Source organism: Alligator mississippiensis, chromosome 16, assembly GCF_030867095.1.
Source record: "Alligator mississippiensis isolate rAllMis1 chromosome 16, rAllMis1, whole genome shotgun sequence".
In the NCBI taxonomy this organism is placed as follows: Eukaryota; Metazoa; Chordata; order Crocodylia; family Alligatoridae; genus Alligator; species Alligator mississippiensis.
In genome coordinates, this window is record NC_081839.1 from 17,050,126 (window position 1) to 17,069,388 (window position 19,263).

The window sequence follows — 19,263 nt, forward strand, 5'->3', positions numbered from 1 at the left end:
CAAGCTCTTCTCTGCCAGCTCCTTGCTCTGCTTGAAACCCTGATCTCCAACTCCTGCAGCCAGCACTTCTTCTGCTGCACACCTCCTGCTCATATTCATGTAGCCACATCTCCTTAAGGCCTCCACCCAGTCCCCCTGCTTCCCCTGGGTCCCCAAGTTTGGGGGGTGCTGGGCCCTTGCCAGGACCAGCCTGCTGGAGGGACTGGCAGCTGCAGGCACCAACCTTAGAGGGCAGGAAAAGCGATGAGCATTTATTGTTTGGCTCCTGTGGTACCAAAGACACAACTCCTTCCTCCCCTTCCCAGGCTGCTGTCTCCAAAAGCTCTCCCCTGTCTTGGGAGGCCCCAGGGATCCTCAGTATGGTCCCATCTCGCCTCTCAGCTGCTGGCCTTCACCCTTGCAGACATTCAAGCACTGTGACCTGGTGGCTGGCATGGGGGGGGAGAGCCTGACCTGCCAGGGATACAGCAGCCCGTCCATCTACGCCAGCTCCATGCTGCTCTAGAGGCTGCTAGGAAGCACGCCCTGGCCCTCTGCTCCCACTCCATGCTTCCTGGAGCCCTGACCCAGGGGCAGGCCAGGCAGGAGAGCTCCCCCAGGCTGCGGACCTGGGGCAGCTGTCCCTGTAGCCATAGCCTTGGCACCTCCTTGCTCCTCACAAGACTCCTGCTCCGTGCTCCCAAGCTCAAACCTGAGGGGTGAGGAGCCCCAGCTCAGGACAACACAGAGCTCCGCCCAGCTCTGCTGTATTTATTGAAGTGATCCCATTCTGGCAATACAGCATAGGGGCCTGCTCAACACCCTTCTCGCTAAACCATGGTGTGAGGATGGGCATCCATCCTCCCCCCATGGTGTCTCCAACACCCAGGTGAAGCCTAGAGGCCACCGAGTGTGCAAGCAGCAACATAGTGCCTCTCTACTCAGCACCGGTCAGGCTGCATCTCGAGTACTGCGTGCAGTTCTGGGCTCCACGCTTTGAAAAGGACATGGAGAAGTCAGACAAGGTCCAGAGGTGGGCAACAAGGATGATAAAGGGATCAGAAAGCAAGACATACAAGGAGAGTTAACATGCTCTAAGTGAAGGGCCTATTCAGTTTGTAGAAAAAGCACTTAAGTGGGGACATGACATCAGTCTTCAATTTTTTTAATATATTTCATGTTCCAGGTCAAACCAGCCAAATCAGTTCCAAAGCATATCGACTGAGCAGGCAGAAGGGCGCTACAACTGGCAGGCATCCTCCGTCCCAGGCTCTCACCCTGGGACTTCAGATACTCCCAAATCCATTGGCAGGCATGTTACATGTAGGCCCAAGCCCAGAGGTCTTGGGATTTGGATGCCCCCACTTGATCTTATCCCACAAGAGCCCAAGACACTTGATCTGAGCCAGAAGCCCGAGAAGCACTCTTCAAATACTTGAAGGGCTGCCATGAAGAAGAGAGAAATCACCTTTTCTCTTTTGCTGCAAAGTGGATGTGGAACCAATGGCTTGCAGTTGCAGGAAAGCAGGTTTAGTTTGGATCTTAGGAAAAACTTCTTCACCGTTAGAGCAGGGAGGCAGTGAAATAGGCACTTAGGGAAGGGTGGACTCTCCATCATGGGAAGGGTTCAAGGAGAGGCTGGACAGCCACTGGTCAGGGATGATCTAGGTGTAGCGACGCCTGTGTTATCTTATGAGGATTTCCCAGGTTTCTGGGCCTTGCTGGTGGCCCCTGGCCCCACTTTCTGCTACAGGGGTTTCCCTCAGAGAGACTGGTTGTTGGCTGCAGCCAAGGGCTGGACTTGTGCCTGGCTGGGCCAGTGCTCCTGCTGGGGCTCAAATGCCGAGGTTCCTGGCGAGAGGGTCTTGCCCTTCTGCTCAGGAGGAGCAAGACCCTCTAGCTAGGGAGCAAGAAGTTTTGGGGCAGGAATGTTCTGCCGCATTGGGGGCAAGAAGGAATTCCCCGGTCAGTCTGGTTTGGACTGGCGGGGTTCTTGCCTTCCTCTGTAGCAGGGGCACGGCCTCTGCCTGGCATCTCTCCAGTGTATATTAACAACCTTTGCAGCAGCAGGATGTCGGCTGCTGCGGTTCCCCTGCTTGCTCTGGCAGGTTCAGGTGCGATGTCTGGTGCTGTGTTGGGGGTGACTGTGTGGTTTTGCTAAGAGGTTGGACAATTGGTTTGTCTGGGTTGGTGTGGGTAGGCCTGATCCTGCCTCCATCAGAGGGTTGGACTAGATGACCTCAAAAGGTCCCTTCCAGCCCCACTTCTTTATGACTCCTATGATTGCTCTATGAAACTGGAGGCTGGCAACCAGGGCGGGACCCGGCTGCATATTCAACCCCAGCTGTGCTCCCAGTCCCTCCACAGCCCCACACTGCAGGGGCCTGGTTGGATGCAGGTGGGTGTTAAATGGGAGCAAGAAGCTCACTCCGGGTTCTGATCCAAACCCACACGGTCAAGAAAGGCCCCAAGCTGGACTTCTGCTCCAGGGGGAATTTTTGGAGCAATCAGAGGGGAAGCAAAGGAAACAGTCCCACTGGGACTGGGGTAGGTGGGCCTGAGACCCAAGAAACATGGGGCTGCGTCCTGGCAGCAGGAGTTGCTCAGAGCAGGATGGCATGTTGGGGGCAGGTGGCAGCAAGAGCAATCACAACCTGCTCAGAGATATGCCCAGGGTTGGGGGCAGCGGGGCAGTAGGTGTATGCCTGGAGGGCTCTAGGGCTCCTTTCTGTCCCACTCCCAGGGGAAACAGGCGGTAGAGGCTGCACACCTCTCACCGGGGAGCCTGTCTGCCTCCAACCTGTGTCAGAGGAGAGGAAAACTCCAGGTTTTCAGGGGAATGCCCCCTCCCACCCTCCTCCTGGGGCAGACAGGTCTGGCCTGACCCAGAGGCAGGACCCCCAGTCCAGCAGCTATCTGGGCATCCTGGTAAGACATATTTACATTCGATCTACTGGGCCTCAGTCTCTGCCCACTGCCAGCCAAACTACACAGGCCCATGCCGTTGCAAACCCTTGCCATCAATTAAATCACTGGCCTCATTCCACCGAGGTGGCCGCTCTTCTCTAAGGGGTTGGAGGAATGATGTGCTGGGGGAGTGGGTCAGACACTGCAGGCTGTCTCCAAGGGAGGTATTTGCTCAAGGGTTTATTGGTGAGTCTCAGGGGCACTGTTCAGAACCTGCCAGGTCTTGGCACAGACATGGGAACAGGCAAAGCAGCCACGCTGGGTAACCCGTCCCTGGCTGCTACTTCTATTGGGAACAGCCCCGGGCCATCAGCCCTGTCCCTACCCCTAGCTGCCCATGAGGAAGTGGCTACTAGCCTCTAGCTTGCTGGTCCTTATGCCTGACCCAGGGGAAGGTGCCTCTAGTCCCCCTGGCTGCACCAGGGGTGGGGATGCTGCTGTCATCACTTTGCTCTATGCTACTACAAAAGCTTGGAGGGACCCACTGACAGCTACTGGGTATGGCTGGGAGCGGAGTCAGCTTCCCCCATCCTCCTGCTGGAAGGGAGCCGGAAACGCTGGCTCTGCTGCTTGTCTGTCCTCCCCAGGCAGTGTTGTGTCCTCGGGGCAGGTGCCCCCGGTGCTGGGAGCCCCGTCCTGGTGCACCATCACCTTGACAGGCGAGGCCTCCCCAGAGCCAGGCGCATCCTGGTTGAGCTTGTGGAGGGTGTCACGGACTCTGCGGATGTAGCCGTGCAGCATGCTGGCCGCGGCTGGGGAGCTGGCGGGGGTGCGGCTGGCAGCCAGCCCATTCTTCAGGTGCTCCACCTCTGTATGCAGGTGTAGCACGGACTTGTTCAGCTCCGTGATGCGGTTCCCCAGGTCTGTCAGTAAGGGACAGGTGCGGGGACCCTGGTTACCCACAGCTTCATCTCAGTGCATGGGCCAAGTGCAGCCTGGGGCATCTCCCCCGCCATCACACCCAGGGCAGGTCTGGCATCAGCTCTAGCCACATCAGCCTGGAGTTACCCTGTTGGCTCCAACAGCATGGCTCTTGCTTTGCCCAGCTGCAGCTGGCAGCTGTGAGAGAGGAGCACACTGGGCCCACCTTCCCATGCCATCGACCCCAGGGCAACACGAGCCTGGATGAGAAGCAGGGAGCTCCATCTCTGCCATATCACACCCCTCTGCTATCCCTGAACTGAGTTATCAACACACAGCCTAGTGCAGCCTCTGCCACCTGAGCTAAAGGAGCAATTCCAAGTAGCAGCAGTAGAAGGTTGTTACCCTCTGGTGAACCAGTTGCTACAAGAGGACCTAGTACATGCTCCCTGCCTTGAGACCTGTATTGGGAGGTCCCAACCAGGCACTCCCTGCTCTGTGGGGCAGATGGCGGCAGGGGATGGGTTACCTTTCCTCCTGCTCTCTTCAAACTCCCGCCTGGCTGTGTCGATGTAGCGCTGCACCAAGGCCTTGAGCACCTGCAGCCTGTAGGAGCCACGGCTCTCTCCCTGCAGGATGGTGTCGTCCAGGGCTGAGGTAGCCTGGGGTGAGGAAGGGGAAGAGGAATTACACAGGTACCAGGGAATGGTGCTGCTTACCATTCATCCAGCCTCGCAGAACAGCCTCGCAGCCAACGTGGCTTCTACCAACGGCCACACAGCCAATGCAGCTTCTACCAGCCGCTGTGTTGTGCGGGACACTTACAATGGTGGGGATCGAGGGACAGTCCTGCTGCTTCTTGGCTTTGCAGCAGCAAATGAACTGGAAGATGCCCCTAGGGAAGACAGGAGAACGTGGGTTACAAGGGGCCAGGCGGAAGCAGAGCTAGCCCTGCAAAATCCACGCTGGAGCCCACAGCCAGGTCCAAACCCTTCCAACATCTGGGCCTGCTTCCTGGTATTGGCCCACTGGAAAGATGAGCCCATTTCATGGCACTGGGAGCCAAACAGCTCCAGAATTCAGGGGGATTGTCTCCCATGTTGTATGCCAGCTCTCTGCAGTGCACCAGTGGCTTTATCCCTGAATTCACTCAATATATTACCTTATCAAGGCAAAGAGCAAGGAGTGATTTGAGTGCAATGGAGAGGTGTCTCCAGGGACAGAAAAAGATGCCAGAGGCCAGGAAATTCTTTAATCCACTAAGAAACAGGCAGAAAGAGAGCCAGTGGCTGGATGTCAAACCGGGCAAATTCAAATGAGAAATAAAGGCGCCCATTTGTAAGGAACCAAGCCCCAGGGCATCCCTTCACATCCCCCGGTCCATGCTGGCTGCCTCTCTCCTGTCTGGCAGTCTTGCTTTAGCCAGACACAAGATACCAGGCTCAGTATGGAGGGACTCTTGCGAAATGCAATGGCTGGCGTGGTGGAGAACGTCAGGCCTGGTGATCTAATGAGCCCTCTGGGCCTTGAAGTCTGTGAGCTGGCTCCCCGTGAAGGCCTGACCAGTGGGAACACACTGCTTCCCCTTCCCTCTCTCCAGAACCTCTCTCTGCTCCAGAGACCTCATCAAGCAATGGAAATTTCTGTCTGAACAACTCGTGTTTACTAGTTTCAGAAAGTCTCTTTTCTTGCAAGTCGTGGCAAAGATTTGTAGAGATGTTCAGACTGTCAAACTAAAGAGAAAGACAGAAATGCTAATTATCTTCAGGGTGGGGTCTTTTAAAATTTCCATTGACGTTTTCTGCTTATTTTTCCTTTTGTCCCCAAATGGGGTGCAGGTGGGGGGAGAAAAAGGGAAAATTCAGTATTTTCAAACTGATTTTTGTTTTGTTTTCTGGCTTTCATTTGTTGAACCAAAATCTGAAAACTTCTAACCCTTCCCTCCCAAACCTTTCCTGTCATTTGGAAGAAAACAGATTAGTGCCATATTATTCACATCTCACACTGACCTTTTTGCTGAAAAATTACCCACTGAAAATTGGGGGGTGTTTTAAATAAAAAAAACAAACTGTTTCTGAATAGTTTGGATAAAAGCCAATGGTTTTTTGCTCTTCCTTCTGCCTTCCCAGAACAAGGTGCATAACTTTTTTGGGAGGGTGTGTGGTATGCGAATAAACATGGCATTTTTTCTTTGGAAAGCCCCTGAGGGCTCTCTTTGCAAAGCCGCTCTCCCTGCAGCACAGAGAAAAAAGGCTGGTGGATAGACAGTGTGGTGATTCAGCCATGGGATGAAGAGCCAGTAGCTCTGGGTTCAGTTGTCAGTGATGGCTGTGTGGACCTTGGGCAAGTCCTTCCCTCCTTGTGCATCTCAGCTCCTGTCTGCAAAACGGGGCCTTGCTGGTCTCTGTCTCCCAGGGGGTGGGTGAGCTGATAGAGGTGCCTCATGCCCTGAGACAGGTGAGGACCCTGGCATTACCTGACCATGTAGAAGAGGGACTTGGGGGTTGGAATGACGTTGAAGGGCACAGGCAGTGTCAGGCCCTCCCGGAAGTAGGACAGGTAGAGCTTGGAGCGGGCAAACTTCCACTCCACGTCGGCATCGTCCTGCAACACAAGCCGGGGGGAGCAGCTCAGAGCTGTGGGGTCATGCAAGCCTTACAGGGCACGTGCAGGAGTTCACCAGCTGGCCTACGCTCACCCCTTCCCTGGGTCACTGAGCATGGCCCTGGCATTGGGCAGCCTGTCCTGCCTTGCATGCTGGTAGTATATGAGGAGTGTAGCATGGGGCGTGGTGGCAGGTGGCGGGCACTGGGACATAAGCGGGGCAGGGGGAATCCACCCTGGAAAAGGAGGAGGCAGACACAGGGGTCCTGACCCCATTCGCAGGGTGCTGATTTCTCTTCAGTGCAAATACTGGATTGGCAAGGCTAGGTCTGCCAGGTGCCCACCTGGCATAAACCTCCAAGGGATCCTTGTCTGAGGGGAGCCAGTGACTGTTCCCCACCGTGCCGGAGGGGTTTAACTTAGAGATAGGACCCGCAGGGCCAAAGGACGGGGGTCTGCCCCGGGCAGAGGTGTGGTATCTGGGCCCCCTGGGTTTCACCCTGACTGATCCCAAGTGCCCCTGTGACAGAGAAATGCAGCTGGCTCTGGGGTGGCATATACTGGTTGTCTGTACTATGCACAGCATGGATTCTGTTTGGAGGGGTGAGTGGGGTGAAACAGCTTCCTTGTCAAAGGACTAGGCTGGGGCTTCTACCAGCTTTGCCCCATCCAATCAGGGGGGCTCGCTCCTGGCTGGTCCCCTCCCCCAGCATGGGCCGGGCTCCCAACAGGGCTGAGCTCGATCTTCTGGAAGGAGTTGGTGATCATAGCGATGAGCATGTTGAGGAGGACAATGACCACAACGATGGTGAAGATGCCGTAAAGTGCCCAGCCCACAAACTGGGCCACAAGGAACCGGGGCATGTCCACCACACGGTGTTCTCCCATGCCGAACATGGTCCAGAACAGGAACGGGAACGTCTCATTGAAGCTGCCGCAGAGCGGGTAGTGGGTTACCAGTGGGATGTGAACAGGCCTGATCCAGCTACAGTAGGCACAGGACCATCGACCACCGCGAGTCTGGGGCCCCGCAGAGCCCTGCCCACACCCGCACACCTAGTCTACTGGGAAGACCCTTCCAACCCCAACCCTCCCACCTGACTCTGAGAGGATCCCCCCCTCTCTACTGGAAGGACACCCTGCTGGGGGAAAGCCCTGGCGCTCTGGAGTTTAGCCATACATCCTCTCATTTCCTATCTAAACTGATCCGTGACCGGGTTGTGCCCGTGTGCTCCTGGGCCAGCGGTGTGCATTGCCTTGGAGAGCTCTCCTCCCTTCCCTGGTGCTTGCTCCCAGGAAGATTTATAGGCAGGAGTCCTCTCCCCACCCAGCCACCAAGGAAACCGAGCCCAGCTCTCACGACAGGCTCTCCCTCCCTCTCACCACCCAGCAGCACCTCCCTGCCCCTGCTGTGGTCCGACTCCAGCTTCCTTAACCACGGGTGACTAGCTCCATACACGTTACACCAGCCGTGGCCACAGAAGGACCTGGTGCAACGGCACTAACGCTGCCCTCTCTCTGCTGGACATGCCTGCGACTGTGCTGGCCTTTCCCTTTCCTTTCTGCATTTCCCAGGCCCTGTGCCCTGCCCTGTGGCTCCAATCAGTGGAGAACTGTCCGCCCCTCCCCACCAGACCCTGGGTGCAGAGGCAGGGCTGGGGGTGGTCGTACTTGCCCAGCCGCTCGGACTCCTGGTAGTGCACGTAGATGTTGTTGAGCCCACACAGGAAAGCAGTGAGGATGATCATCAGGATGAACATGAACCTGCAAGGGGAAGCCAGGGAAAGGCGTCAGAGGGCAGGGAGCCCTGGGCTGGGCAGGCTGCAATGCAAAGGGCATTCATTTCTCGGTCCCCCAGTGGGAATCCAGCTGAGACTGAGCACTGGAGGCTGCATTGCTTCCCTGTGCAGGGGGCCATGCCACTGGGCAGTCAGGCTCCAGCTGGACAATGCTGCCTGCAGGCAGGGAGCAGCCTGTACCATGTGTTTGTCTAGCATCTAGCACCAGGAGGGTGCCCTCTCCAGGCCCTCTGTGACTTTATTCAGGCCTGCATCCCATGCCCATCCCTGCAGTCTGAGCACACATGTTCAGGGGCTGAAGCACCCGTGGCGGGGGTGAGGGGGCTGGCTCACTGACTTCAACAAAAATTGGGGGTGCTGGACACCTGACTGGCTCGGGCCCTGATCAGCTGTGCCCCAGCACCTCCATGCCTGCCAACTCCTGCCAACTCAGGCTAGCCAGGATAGTGAGGGGCCTCAGACCCTGGGCCTCAGGGCAGGGCGGTCAGTCCCTACCAGATCATGTCATCGATCATCTTCCCAATGCAGATCTGCAGGGTCCCCAGTGACTCCTGGGCTGGCAGGATATAAGCCAGACGGGTGAAGCTCAGCATGCTGGTCACTGCAAAAAGCACCTCTGCAACAAACTGGGGGTCCTCGGCATGCCACTCATGGTGCCCTGGGCACAGTGGGGGCAGGTGAGAGGGGTCAGCAGACTGCCTGTCCCACGCTGAGCAGAGAAGCCCTCACAGGGGGCTTTGACAGGGGTAGCAATGCAGCAGCGTAGCCAGAGCCACGGCCTGGGTCTTGTCCCCAACTCCCTGGCCTGTCCCTTCCCCTCCTTGTGCCCTGGGTCTATAACCTTTGACCTTTATAAGGGTCTTTCGCAAGGTGGGGGGTTGCCTTTGTTGGTAGTTGGGACAGGATCTGACCCTGTGGCTGCAACACCAGAGCACTGGCCATCCCAATGCTCAGCTCTGGGCTGTTACAGGTGCTCTGGGTTTCATGCCCTGTTATTTGGGAGAGGGTGTGGGGGGAACTCGTGGGGCAGCACGCAGGGGCTGGGCTCGCTGGCCGAGGGGGCTGCTCCTGCATTCCCGTCTTGCACTTTTCCCGCAGAGCTAAGAGCTTTTATCACGACTGCTGTTACTGCAGCGCCGCAGCTGCCCTCTGCTTAGCGCTGAAGTAGCTGCTCTCTCAGGCTCATCCCCAGGATGAGGATTGCTGAGATTTGTCTTAACACTCTGCCAGCATCCTCTCCTGCTCCTGGGCATTCCTGGGGAGATTCACGGCTGGATATACGGGCTTGCCCTGATGCCTCGTGGCAGGCAGGGGCAATGCTTTGGCTCAGTAGGATACGCAAGCTCTCAGCATTTTGCTATAGTAGGATCATCGCACATCACTGAAAAATGTCCCTGCAATCGCATCACCAGCCTACACAACCTGGCAATGGGGGCTCAGGGCAGGGAACAGACTGAGCCCGGGATATCTTGGCTCCCATCTTCCCATATAACCTGCAGGAAGGGATGGTCGGGAGTGTTTTGGGGGGACCATGAAGCCCACTGGGGCATGAGAGGGGAGGGAGGGAGATGAGAGGTCATCTGTGCTAGAAAATCTCTCTGAACACGGGTTGTAGGAATGTGGGACAGATGGGGACTTTGGGGTCCTTCGGTCTCCCCAAAAGAGGCAGAAGTACCGAGGGAACAGGGTGCCCCATGGGGCTGGGTAATGAGAGAGTCTGTAGATGTGAGCCCAGGCCTGGCTGGGAGTCATCAGAGTCACTGCCCCTGGGAATGAGTTTGCTGGGTCTCAGCCCCGTTCTTGCACAGGAAGCACTGTCCTGGCTTGTACTCGCTGGCCTCTGTGTTGGCAAGAGTGAAGTGACTGGAGGCAGCTGCCGTCCCAGACCAGGGGGCCTGCTGGACAGGGTGGGGGTGGCATGTCCCCCAGGGGGAGAGGCTGGAACCCCAGCAGCAGCAGTATGGGAGCTCACCAGCTTTGGTGAAGTAGTAGCACTCGGGCGAGGAGGGGGCGTCCCAGCAGTGGTACTGGCCCGTCACGGAGACCAGCACCCGCAGCACGAAGGAGGCCAGGTACATGCTGAGCGTGACGATGTCCAGGAAGTTCCACCAGTCGAGCAGGTAGCTGCGCAGCCCTTCGATCCACACCTCCTTGCACTCGTACCAGAAGAAGCCTGGCGGGGTGAGGGGATGGGCAGGAGCAAGGGGTCTCTTGTTTCTGGCATCTCTCCAGGGAGGGAATTCAGGCTCTGGCTAGGGCTGGGCTCAGGTCCCCCACCTATAACATGGGGGCCATGATCCAGCCTTCCTCTGGTGGGAGTCTGCCTGGGCTGGAAACTCCTTGGGACAGAGACTGCTTCTGACTAGGGGCTTGTATAGCATCCAGTGGGGGCCTGGGGGATACGTAGAGGCACAGGACTGGCAGGGACCAGCTGTGTGAGCGAGCCTAGCCCCTGCTGGGGCAGAGACCCCAGCCCATGATCTACCATGGAGGCCTCCCTATGGCCACAACAACGCCCTTTCCAGCAGGCTCAGAAACAAAATCATTGCCACCCGGGCAGGGAGCATCCACCAGGTCCAGTGCTGGTCCTCACTGGAGGTCTCCGACCCTATTAACTCATCTCACCGGACTCTAGAGGAGTGAGCAGCTCCCCTCGGAGATAATTAATTACTGGCTCCCTGCTTAAAAAGGGACGTCAGCCACCCAAGGCTGAGGAAAGGCAGGTCGTCAAAACCATATGAAAAAGGGGAGGCGAGGGCTTGCACTGCTGTGATTTACTGTAATGTTTGTCCACTCCTACCCCAGTTTAAGTGGGTGAAGGTACTGGAACTGTTAGACCAATATGGGAATGGACAGATGGAACAGTTATATCGGTGCATCTTATACCGGTATAATTTACTGCTGGTCTATCACATCGTTGCACAGCTGACAGCCGGATGGCTCCCACTGACAGCCAAGGATGGGCAGAGCCCTGCAGCCCTCAGCACCTCTCAGCACCACTGCAGAGCCAACCACGCCCCAATCCAGGTCCTGACACCCGTGGGGCCTGGCTGCGTTGGGCTCCAAGACACACAACCGCCCGGCAGACTTGTGCGTGGCCTGCTAAGCAGCAGCGCTGACCCCACGCGCCCTAAAGAGGGGCACTGGCCCCATGCACCCTAAGGAGGCATGCCGACGCCATGTGCCCTAAGGAGGCATGCTGACCCCATGCACCCTAAAGAGCAGCACTGACCCCATGCACCCTAATCAGCACGCCCACCCCATGCACCCCAAGGAGTGGTGCCAACCCCATGCACACTAAGCAACCGTGCCCACCCCATGCACTGGAAGGAGCAGCGCTGAGCCCATGCACCCAAGGAGCCAGGACCAGGCAGCACGAGCCCGTCCCTCTCTCCCCTGCCTGTGCTGCTGGCGCTCCTGCCCGGTGGGCAGCCGGGGCAGCTGCAGCAGGTACCCCAGGTCAGTGCTTCCCGCCCGCTGCCCGCCTGCTAATGTTGTGCTCCCCCGCCTCGATCCTCCTGCTGTGAAATGGGCCCGTCTGCTCCGTGAGGGGGCGGGGCCTGGAGCATGGGCAGGGGGAAGGGGCGGGGTTGCTGGGCCATGGGGATTGGGTGGGGGTGGGGCTTGGTGACCGTTGGGCGCCGGGTGTTGACCATTGGGTGGGGCGGGGGCGGGGCTTGGCGACTGTTGGGCACGGGGCGTTGACCGTTGACCGTTGGGCGCGGGGCGTTGACCGTTGACCGTTGGGCAGGGGCGTTGACCGTTGGGCGGGGGCGGGGCTGGAGGCAGAGGGCCGCTGCGCGCGCTGCTGCTGCTGCTGCTGTTGCTGGGGTGGGGCGAGAACTGGGGAATAATTTTGGGGACGGGACAGCGAATGAAAACGAAGGGAGGAGCCAGGCATGGAAATCGGCTTACAAAGACTACTGAATTGAGATCCGGATATCAGGCCTCTTGTACCTCCTGGATTAGTCGTCTGCAGCAAACTGCAGAGTGACTGCACAAGAGGGAAGGACACTGCCCAGTCAGTGTCCACTGTTAAAATATTCTGCTTTCCCAGCTTGTGACTCTCTCACGGTTTCTGAGACTTCGGGTCTCTCTTCCCGAGGCGACGGTGCAGGGACGGTAGAAGCAAGGGGTGGCCAGGCACTCATGCGCTACCGCTCGCCAAGAAAATGCACGTTGTCGCCCTGAGGTAGCCCAGGGGTCCGGGCTTGGGGCACGCACGTAGGATGCCTGCCATGGATTTGGGAGTGTCTGCAGGCCCGGGCTGAGGAGTCTGGGCAGGAGAGTACTTGCAGGCGGTCGCGCCGCACAGACTTGTACGGTCGAGTCCTGCTCCCTCGACAGGATTCGGAGCCGATTTGACCTGAGAGACCAGCGGTGTATAAAACTTGTCTCGGGTGCCTGGGATTGCTGGACGGGGAGGATTCGTCCCAATCTTGAGCAAACAGTGATTCAGGTCTGTAGTGAAGTCCAAGGGCTCTTGATCAGGACGGTGACTTCTGCACAAATCATTTTTAGATCTGTATAATCTGGAAGGGCATTTCCCCGCTACAACAAAGGCCAGATCCTTTTATGTTCAGACTTTCTTAAAGCTTGTTTTATATTCCTGCTACGTAGAATTTCAAGGTTAAAACTAATTATTTTAAGCATTAAAAAAGACGCATCTTTAGTTTTCAACTTTCCCTCTGCCAGAAAATCAAAATCTGTGGTTTTTATTTTGATTCTGAAAAAAAGCCAAATTTTGAGTTCTTTAAATCTTTCATAAAACGAAACTTCTGTGGGATGCATAGCTGTACTTAAGGAGAACTGACCTCATTTTCGATGCTGAAGTCAGTGCCTAAGATTGCCTTACAATCCTACAACTATGGAGTAAGATGGTTATGTGGGGTCATATCCCTTCCAAGCACATTTCTATTCTGGATGAGTATCGTTCCATGCTTATACTTGGGACACGTTTGATGTAGCACGTAGTAAGTATTTTCCTTGTGACTGCTCAGAAAACTTTGTAACTCATAGTTTTGCTTATTACGATCAAAATAAAATGAGGTAGAAAGTTTTCTGAGCAGTCAGGCAGTAATGCTTGCTACGATCTAAATGAAACATGTCCTAAGTGCCGGAGCCATTGAAGACTGCTGTACGCTGTAGTGTTGTCAGTCCCAGGCCCTGCAGCACAAACAGCTAGTTGTTGGTGCTGGCCTCCTCACCACATCAGAGTCTCCTGACTGTATTATCCCCGGGGCAGTCAGACATTAGCTCAACGCATGTTAGATTGCACCATCTGGAGAACCTCCTTCGTTATTCTGTGATGGCCCTTAGCACGTGTTTTACTGCTTGACATCTCAGACACTAGTGTTTAAAGTGCAGTTAACATGCCCCAAGTATAGTGTATGACAAAGCCCATAGGCTTCATGATTAACTGAACAATAAAAATCACTTTAACATCCCACAACTTTATACCTATGTGGTTACCATGTGTGGGGTCCTGTTTCTTTTATAACTCGAATCGCAGCACTGTAAAATTTTAATGTTAACACATTCTTAATCAAGCTTCTAGATTTGTCTGTTTTGGGGCTCCTTGTCAACTGTGGTGTCTTTTGTAGCCAGGGTTCCAGATAAGAGAAGAAAGATATGCTCTGAACACAGACTGATTGAATATTGCCAATTTTATTTTTGTTTGATGAAAGGTAGGAATTGCTTTGCCCAAAAGTTTTAAAAAAATATTAAATTGTATGTTTTTCTGTCTTGTCTGCTACAGGCGGAGGAGTCCTATTTAATCAAAATAGCAGGAAGTCATCATATAGTTCATCTACAACAAAAAATGCAAGTGCTTTCTTTGAACCTTTCCTTTCTTTTTGTAGAAAGCATAAGTGCGCATGGCAAGTTAGAGAAACGAAAACAAGAAATCTGTCCCAAGTGACTTACAGTTTGTTACCCCAAAGTGGTGACCATTCAGTGTTTAGAAAGACACAGACTTCAGCCTGTCTGTGACCAAGACCTTTTCTGCAATCTAACAGAATTAAGGTACAGCTTCAGTTCCCTCAGTGGTCGCTGCTCAGGTCAGAAAAGAGGCGAAAGACAGATCTACAGCCTGCCCTTTTATTGTTCACACCCCAAAGTTCAAAGAATATACACTTTTTTCAGTGCCTATCTAGCTATGTAAAATAGTGCAATATAGATTCTCACCTTTATCAGCTGGGGATATTTGGGGAGCGGAAGTGGGGTAGCAGCTTGCCGATTTGCAGCGTGTCATCTTCATTTGTGGAATTCTCCAATTTTCCTTCCAGCTCACATCCTATATTTACAGGGAGCTTATTTTAATGTTTTAATAAACATTAAAACATTCATTCAGATTTCTTTGTTTCACTGAAACTTTAGCACCTGGAATGACACCAGTCCTCTGGTGGATGGAGAAGATGTCAGTTAGCTGGGATTGATGTCCTTGTGAAGTTACAACTCCGCAGCAGAGGATTTCTTATCTCCTCCTTTGCTATCACTGTTTGCAACCCCCCTGTTTTCTTTTTGCCTTTGTTCATGGGCTTCACTGACCAGGCTGCTTTGTTTCTAAAGTTTATCTAAGACATTTAAAATAAATGCCTCTATTATAGCAAAGCCACTGGTATATTGAGTGCTCTTGGTTCTAACAGTCATTCCTACTAACATTATCAAACTAAAGGTGTGATATATCGCTTTTCAATGATCTGTTGTAAGCCTTCCTTACTATTATGTCATCTTTGTGACTCTTTGCTCTAGTTTTCTCTGGACGTATTAATTGCTTTCTTTCATTGACCAGGCTAGTTGTCATGTCTGCAAAAGTTCACTCCTGCTTAAGCTTCAGTTCTGTAGCTTGGTACAGGCCTCTTGAAAATGGCCCAGACTGGCAACAAGTGATTATACATTTCCACTGAGCATGCTGTGCTCATTTAACAAGAACACAGTATTCTTGTAATAGGATCCTACCAGGGGTCAGTAGGCTGGATCTGGCCTGTGGAGCAACTGGATCTGGATCTGGCCCACAGAATCCCAGGGCTTTGTTTGTGCCGAGCCTGTGCCTGCACTGGGGCCGGGCAACTTCCAGCTACCCCCTTGCCACTGCTACTTTTGACGCTTTCCCAGACCATAGAAAAGAACATTTTCAGTCTAGTTTTTGAATCTCAGTGAAACAAAAAAATTGAGACTGGAGTGTGCAGTGAAATATGAAAGTTTGCATATGGTACAAAATTATTCTGGGTAATCAGTTCCCAAGCAGATGGCGAGCTGATGTCTGTGGTGTCTATGCTCAAGTTCTTGCTGGTCCAGTCCTGTGCCCCAAGGCTCACGTTGAAGTCCTCATGGGGCGCATCTACCCAAGACGCTTATTGCACATTAGCCTAATAACACTGCGCAGTAGCGCATCACAGCACAAACCGTGCTAATCACCTACTGCACCTACTGTGCTATGAGGCTAATGCGCAGTAAGCATCACTAAATAACCGTGCGCTGGCACTACTGCACAGTAACTCCAGGTACTGAGCATTTAGTCAGTACTTTATTAAGCAAGTACTACAATAAATGCACAGTATCTAAGATGTGCACATGGACATATAAACATGCGCGCTGAGGACCAGGCACTCGTGAGGACTCAGGGTGCTGAGGTAGTGGGTTCTTGCTGATCAGCGCTGTGAGTGGGGGTGCCGACCTTAGCCAGGTTCAAGATAGCCCCTGCGTTTGGGCCCAGAGATGGGCCAGGCAGCCAGCACCGCCTCAGCCATTTGCAGGATTTCCATCTGCAGCCCTGGGGAGAACAGGGTTGCCCCATCCTGTCTCTGTGGGGTGGCTGAAGTAGACCCTGTCCCCCAACTCCAGCTGCCACCTGGCTTCAGTTGTGGGGTCATGTAAGTTTTCTGCAGGAATAGTACAGAGTGCACCCCTGTCCAAATGGACCTGAGGAGACCTGTCCTGCAGCCATGGATGCTGAGGCGGTGATGGTGAGGGTCCTCAGGGCTGAGGGTTGCTGGGAGACTCAGTGGGGGCTCATGAGGGACAGTGCCAGTCGCAGGGCCAGCAGCAACTGCATTCTCCTTCTGCAGATGAGACGGTGTTGTGAAAGCGGTGGGCCTGCTGGAAATCTCTGCCATTCTGCCTCCTGGGCCCCTTGCCCTCCCTCCACAGAGCCTTCCTTCCTGGCACAAGGATCTGGTGATAATCCCCACAGCCATCCTGGTGAGCTGCACCTTGTTTCCAGAGTGCAGCGGGTTCTCCAGACTTGGTCAGGAAATGCCACTGTTTCATCATGGATGCTGCCAGTTTGCTTAATTTTCCTTTCTGTTTTCCCTTCTGTACACGTATGGAGAATTAGAGTAAGTGTCCTGTCTTTAATAATGTGCATTTGCATTTCTAATCCATCAAATGCTTATCTTTGTTTTTAGAGAGTTCATAGCCAAGGACTTACCAGTTTTTACTTATGATGAGAAGGGAGACCTGATAACTGATAATCCATATATTCAAGTAAGTTTTTGGATGCGTACCTTGTAGGGCATGATACTGAATTGAATTAAGCCATCAGTTTTCAAAAAGGCAATGTAAAAATGTTGGATTTTTGTTGCAAATGTTTGTATTTTTTGTGGTACAGTTTTGAGCAAACCAAGTCCTGGGCTGAAGGCTGCACAGTCTAGCCCTAGGTGTGGTAAGTAATCCCGGGGACAGCAACCCTGAGGTGTAAAATACTGAATCTTAATGAAAGGACTAGTCAGATTATGAATGGAGGAAGAACAAAGGTGGCCCAGTTTTAAGGGTGCTAACCAGGGGGTTGAGAGACTGTGGTTCATGTTTCATTTCCACCACAGGTTTCCCCCATTATATTGGCAAAAACATTTAATCCTTTTTCAGAAGTAGTCCTTAGATGCTGCTCTGTTGAGTTGCAGAGTGCCTCCCTGCGGGCGCCCGGCCCATGGAGTGGAATCCAGAACAGCGATCTAGGCACCTAGGGCCAGATTTTTCTTTCCCCTGCTAGGTATCTACGTATGTAACACACGGTTGTCTTTGCCTTAAGGCTAATCAGGAAAAACAGAAAGAGTGTTCACTTACCTCTTACTTTAGTGTTTTTTCCTGGGCTTTCTGCAGCATGGACTAGGTGGATGCTAGGTGGCCTAATCCATGGCAGTGCCCAGCAGGTGGAAGGAGACCTGGGTCCCTAGTCTCCATAAGCAGTACGTGGGGAGACCTGGATGTCTCAGAACGGTGCTGCCTAGATCCCAGAGGGAAAATGCTCAGCCGCAAGTCGTATAGGGTGTAGGACAAACCACCTTTCCCTTATGCCCCCACTCCAAACCCCCACCCCCATGTCCTAGCCAGCCATTGAAGCTGTTTGTTTTCATGGGGGTGGGGGAAGGGGGTTACAAAAAAGACTGAGATTATGGGTAGGCACAAAGGTACTTCTTAGCTGTTTTGAAAAGGACAAAGGCAGCAGCTGTTCAGGAGTGGGCACAGCCTGCAGTGGTGCACACTGGCTGAACTGCCCTGACTGACACTGAATAATGCAGGGTTAACGCTGTAGTGGTTCTGGTGTATTTGTGCAGATGATCAGGCAAATGTAACAATGGTATGTCCCCACTTGCCTCCTAGTACAATGACAGGGGTGCCCATGATCGCTTTCTCCCTTAATTGGACGACGTTTGTGATATGTATGTTAAAATAGTTAAAAGAAAGAAAAATTAGAAGTTAAAAGGCTCATGGCTATAAATATCTAATATGTTGGGCCAAAAAGGCCCAAAAGAGGGGAAAGTGGAAATAAGTTTAACCAGGCCTCTTCCTTGACTAAGAGGAGAGAGAAAGAGAAGAAAAAAGGTGCTGATGCTGATGCTCTGTGTTTTAACATGTTCTAAGATAAGGAGAAACCTTCATGCCTTGTTTTGTCTGTGTGCAGATGTTAACCTCCTCCTTTCCGCTGAACCAGAAGCTGAGAACTGTTCCCAAAACATAGTGTTTTTTTCTAAATAAGTAAACTGCTTACGTGTGACAAACGAATGATCAACATCTTTCTGTTTCTCCCCAGGTTGCTTTGCCTGAACCCTGCATCTTTTCTCGCTGTCTAAAGTATAAATACGCTTGCAAATTTGTAGAGGTCAGAGTTCCTTTGAGAACTCTCCCTGTGATCACTTGTATAGTTTTAAATAAACCTAGATGGCTCTGCCAATTCTAATACAACCACAACGCGAAGTTTGATTTCTTCCACACCAGTTGAAGTAGCGCCTGATGAACATCCAAGTCGCTAAGAGGGAGCTGCCCGAGTAAAGGACGGGGATGTGGTACATGGGAGGTCCCTTGAAGGGGCCAGCAGTGGGATGACCCAGTCTCTCCCCGTGATGCCCTGCAGGTGCGGTTTGTGCTGGTGGGTAGTTGTAGTTCTCCCTGCAAGCTGTGAGCTTGTGAGTTGCTGAATCCTGTTCCTAATAAAGATCAAGCTGTTTGCCCACCCCAGTCTCAGCCGAATGGTGACTTGTGGAGAGACCCCAAACGCATGGGGGTCTGAGTGAGTGCCTCATCCCTGGGACCCATGCCATAGAGCAAGCACTATCCTTGGGCCCATCCCTGGCACTTGGGCTCATGTGAGGAGCCCACAAGTGTCCTGTTGGCGATTCGGTTGTGCCACAACTATGAGCATGCCCGTCCCTGCTCCCCCTTCCCCACGTGGAGTAACAGAGCCCAGGGAGTGGCCCCCTGAGCTGCACGAGTTCGCCCCGTCCCCTTGCTGGTGGCGGGGGTGAGTGTGGGGCAAGAGGACCATCAGGAAAGTCCACTCCTAGTGACCGCACCATGCTGGGGAGCTGAGCTGTATCTGAGCAGGGGCAAGAGGAATGGGAGCTATTTCTCTCCAACAGAAGCAGGGCTGGAGGGTTCGGAGGCCATTGTCACTCTGGATTTGCAGATGGGGCTGAGGCCGAGCTGGGCTCTGTGTTCCCAGCCCCACCCCACCGGGCAGTGATCAGAGGGGGCTACTGTTTAACCGGGACCCCCTGCACCAGGGCGCTCACTGCTGTGACCCTCCAGCCAGGGCGGTCACTGCTTGGGCCAC

General features: G+C 53.7%; 1 protein-coding gene and 1 long non-coding RNA gene across 2 annotated transcripts; one reads left to right on the forward strand and one right to left on the reverse strand.

The window, feature by feature from the left end:
• Positions 1–3,462: 3,462 nt before the first annotated feature.
• Positions 3,463–11,089, reverse strand: LOC132246614 (short transient receptor potential channel 2-like). Its single transcript, XM_059719944.1, has 9 exons — positions 11,011–11,089; positions 10,183–10,383; positions 8,706–8,919; positions 8,083–8,175; positions 7,141–7,342; positions 6,284–6,411; positions 4,633–4,702; positions 4,337–4,469; positions 3,463–3,809 (listed from the first exon to the last, which is right to left on the reverse strand). Exons 1-9 carry the CDS (start codon positions 11,087–11,089, stop codon positions 3,463–3,465), a joined length of 1,467 nt encoding a protein of 488 aa, XP_059575927.1.
• A 975-nt stretch (positions 11,090–12,064) lies between these two features.
• On the forward strand, positions 12,065–18,655 carry LOC132246516 (uncharacterized). The gene is made up of 3 exons (XR_009457842.1): positions 12,065–12,669; positions 13,969–16,697; positions 18,244–18,655. It is a non-coding gene; the product is annotated as an uncharacterized LOC132246516 (long non-coding RNA).
• Positions 18,656–19,263: the final 608 nt, after the last annotated feature.

Excerpts from the sequence above, each read along its gene's own strand:
- LOC132246614 (XM_059719944.1), bottom strand. The coding sequence starts at position 11,089 with ATGCACCGATATAACTGTTCCATCTGTCCATTCCCATATTGGTCTAAC. Across the intron at positions 10,384-11,010 it reads CTTCACCCACTTAAACTGGG|GCTTCTTCTGGTACGAGTGC; the intron begins GTAGGAGTGGAC and ends TCACCCCGCCAG. Across the intron at positions 4,470-4,632 it reads GTCCCTCGATCCCCACCATT|GCTACCTCAGCCCTGGACGA; the intron begins GTAAGTGTCCCG and ends TCCTCACCCCAG.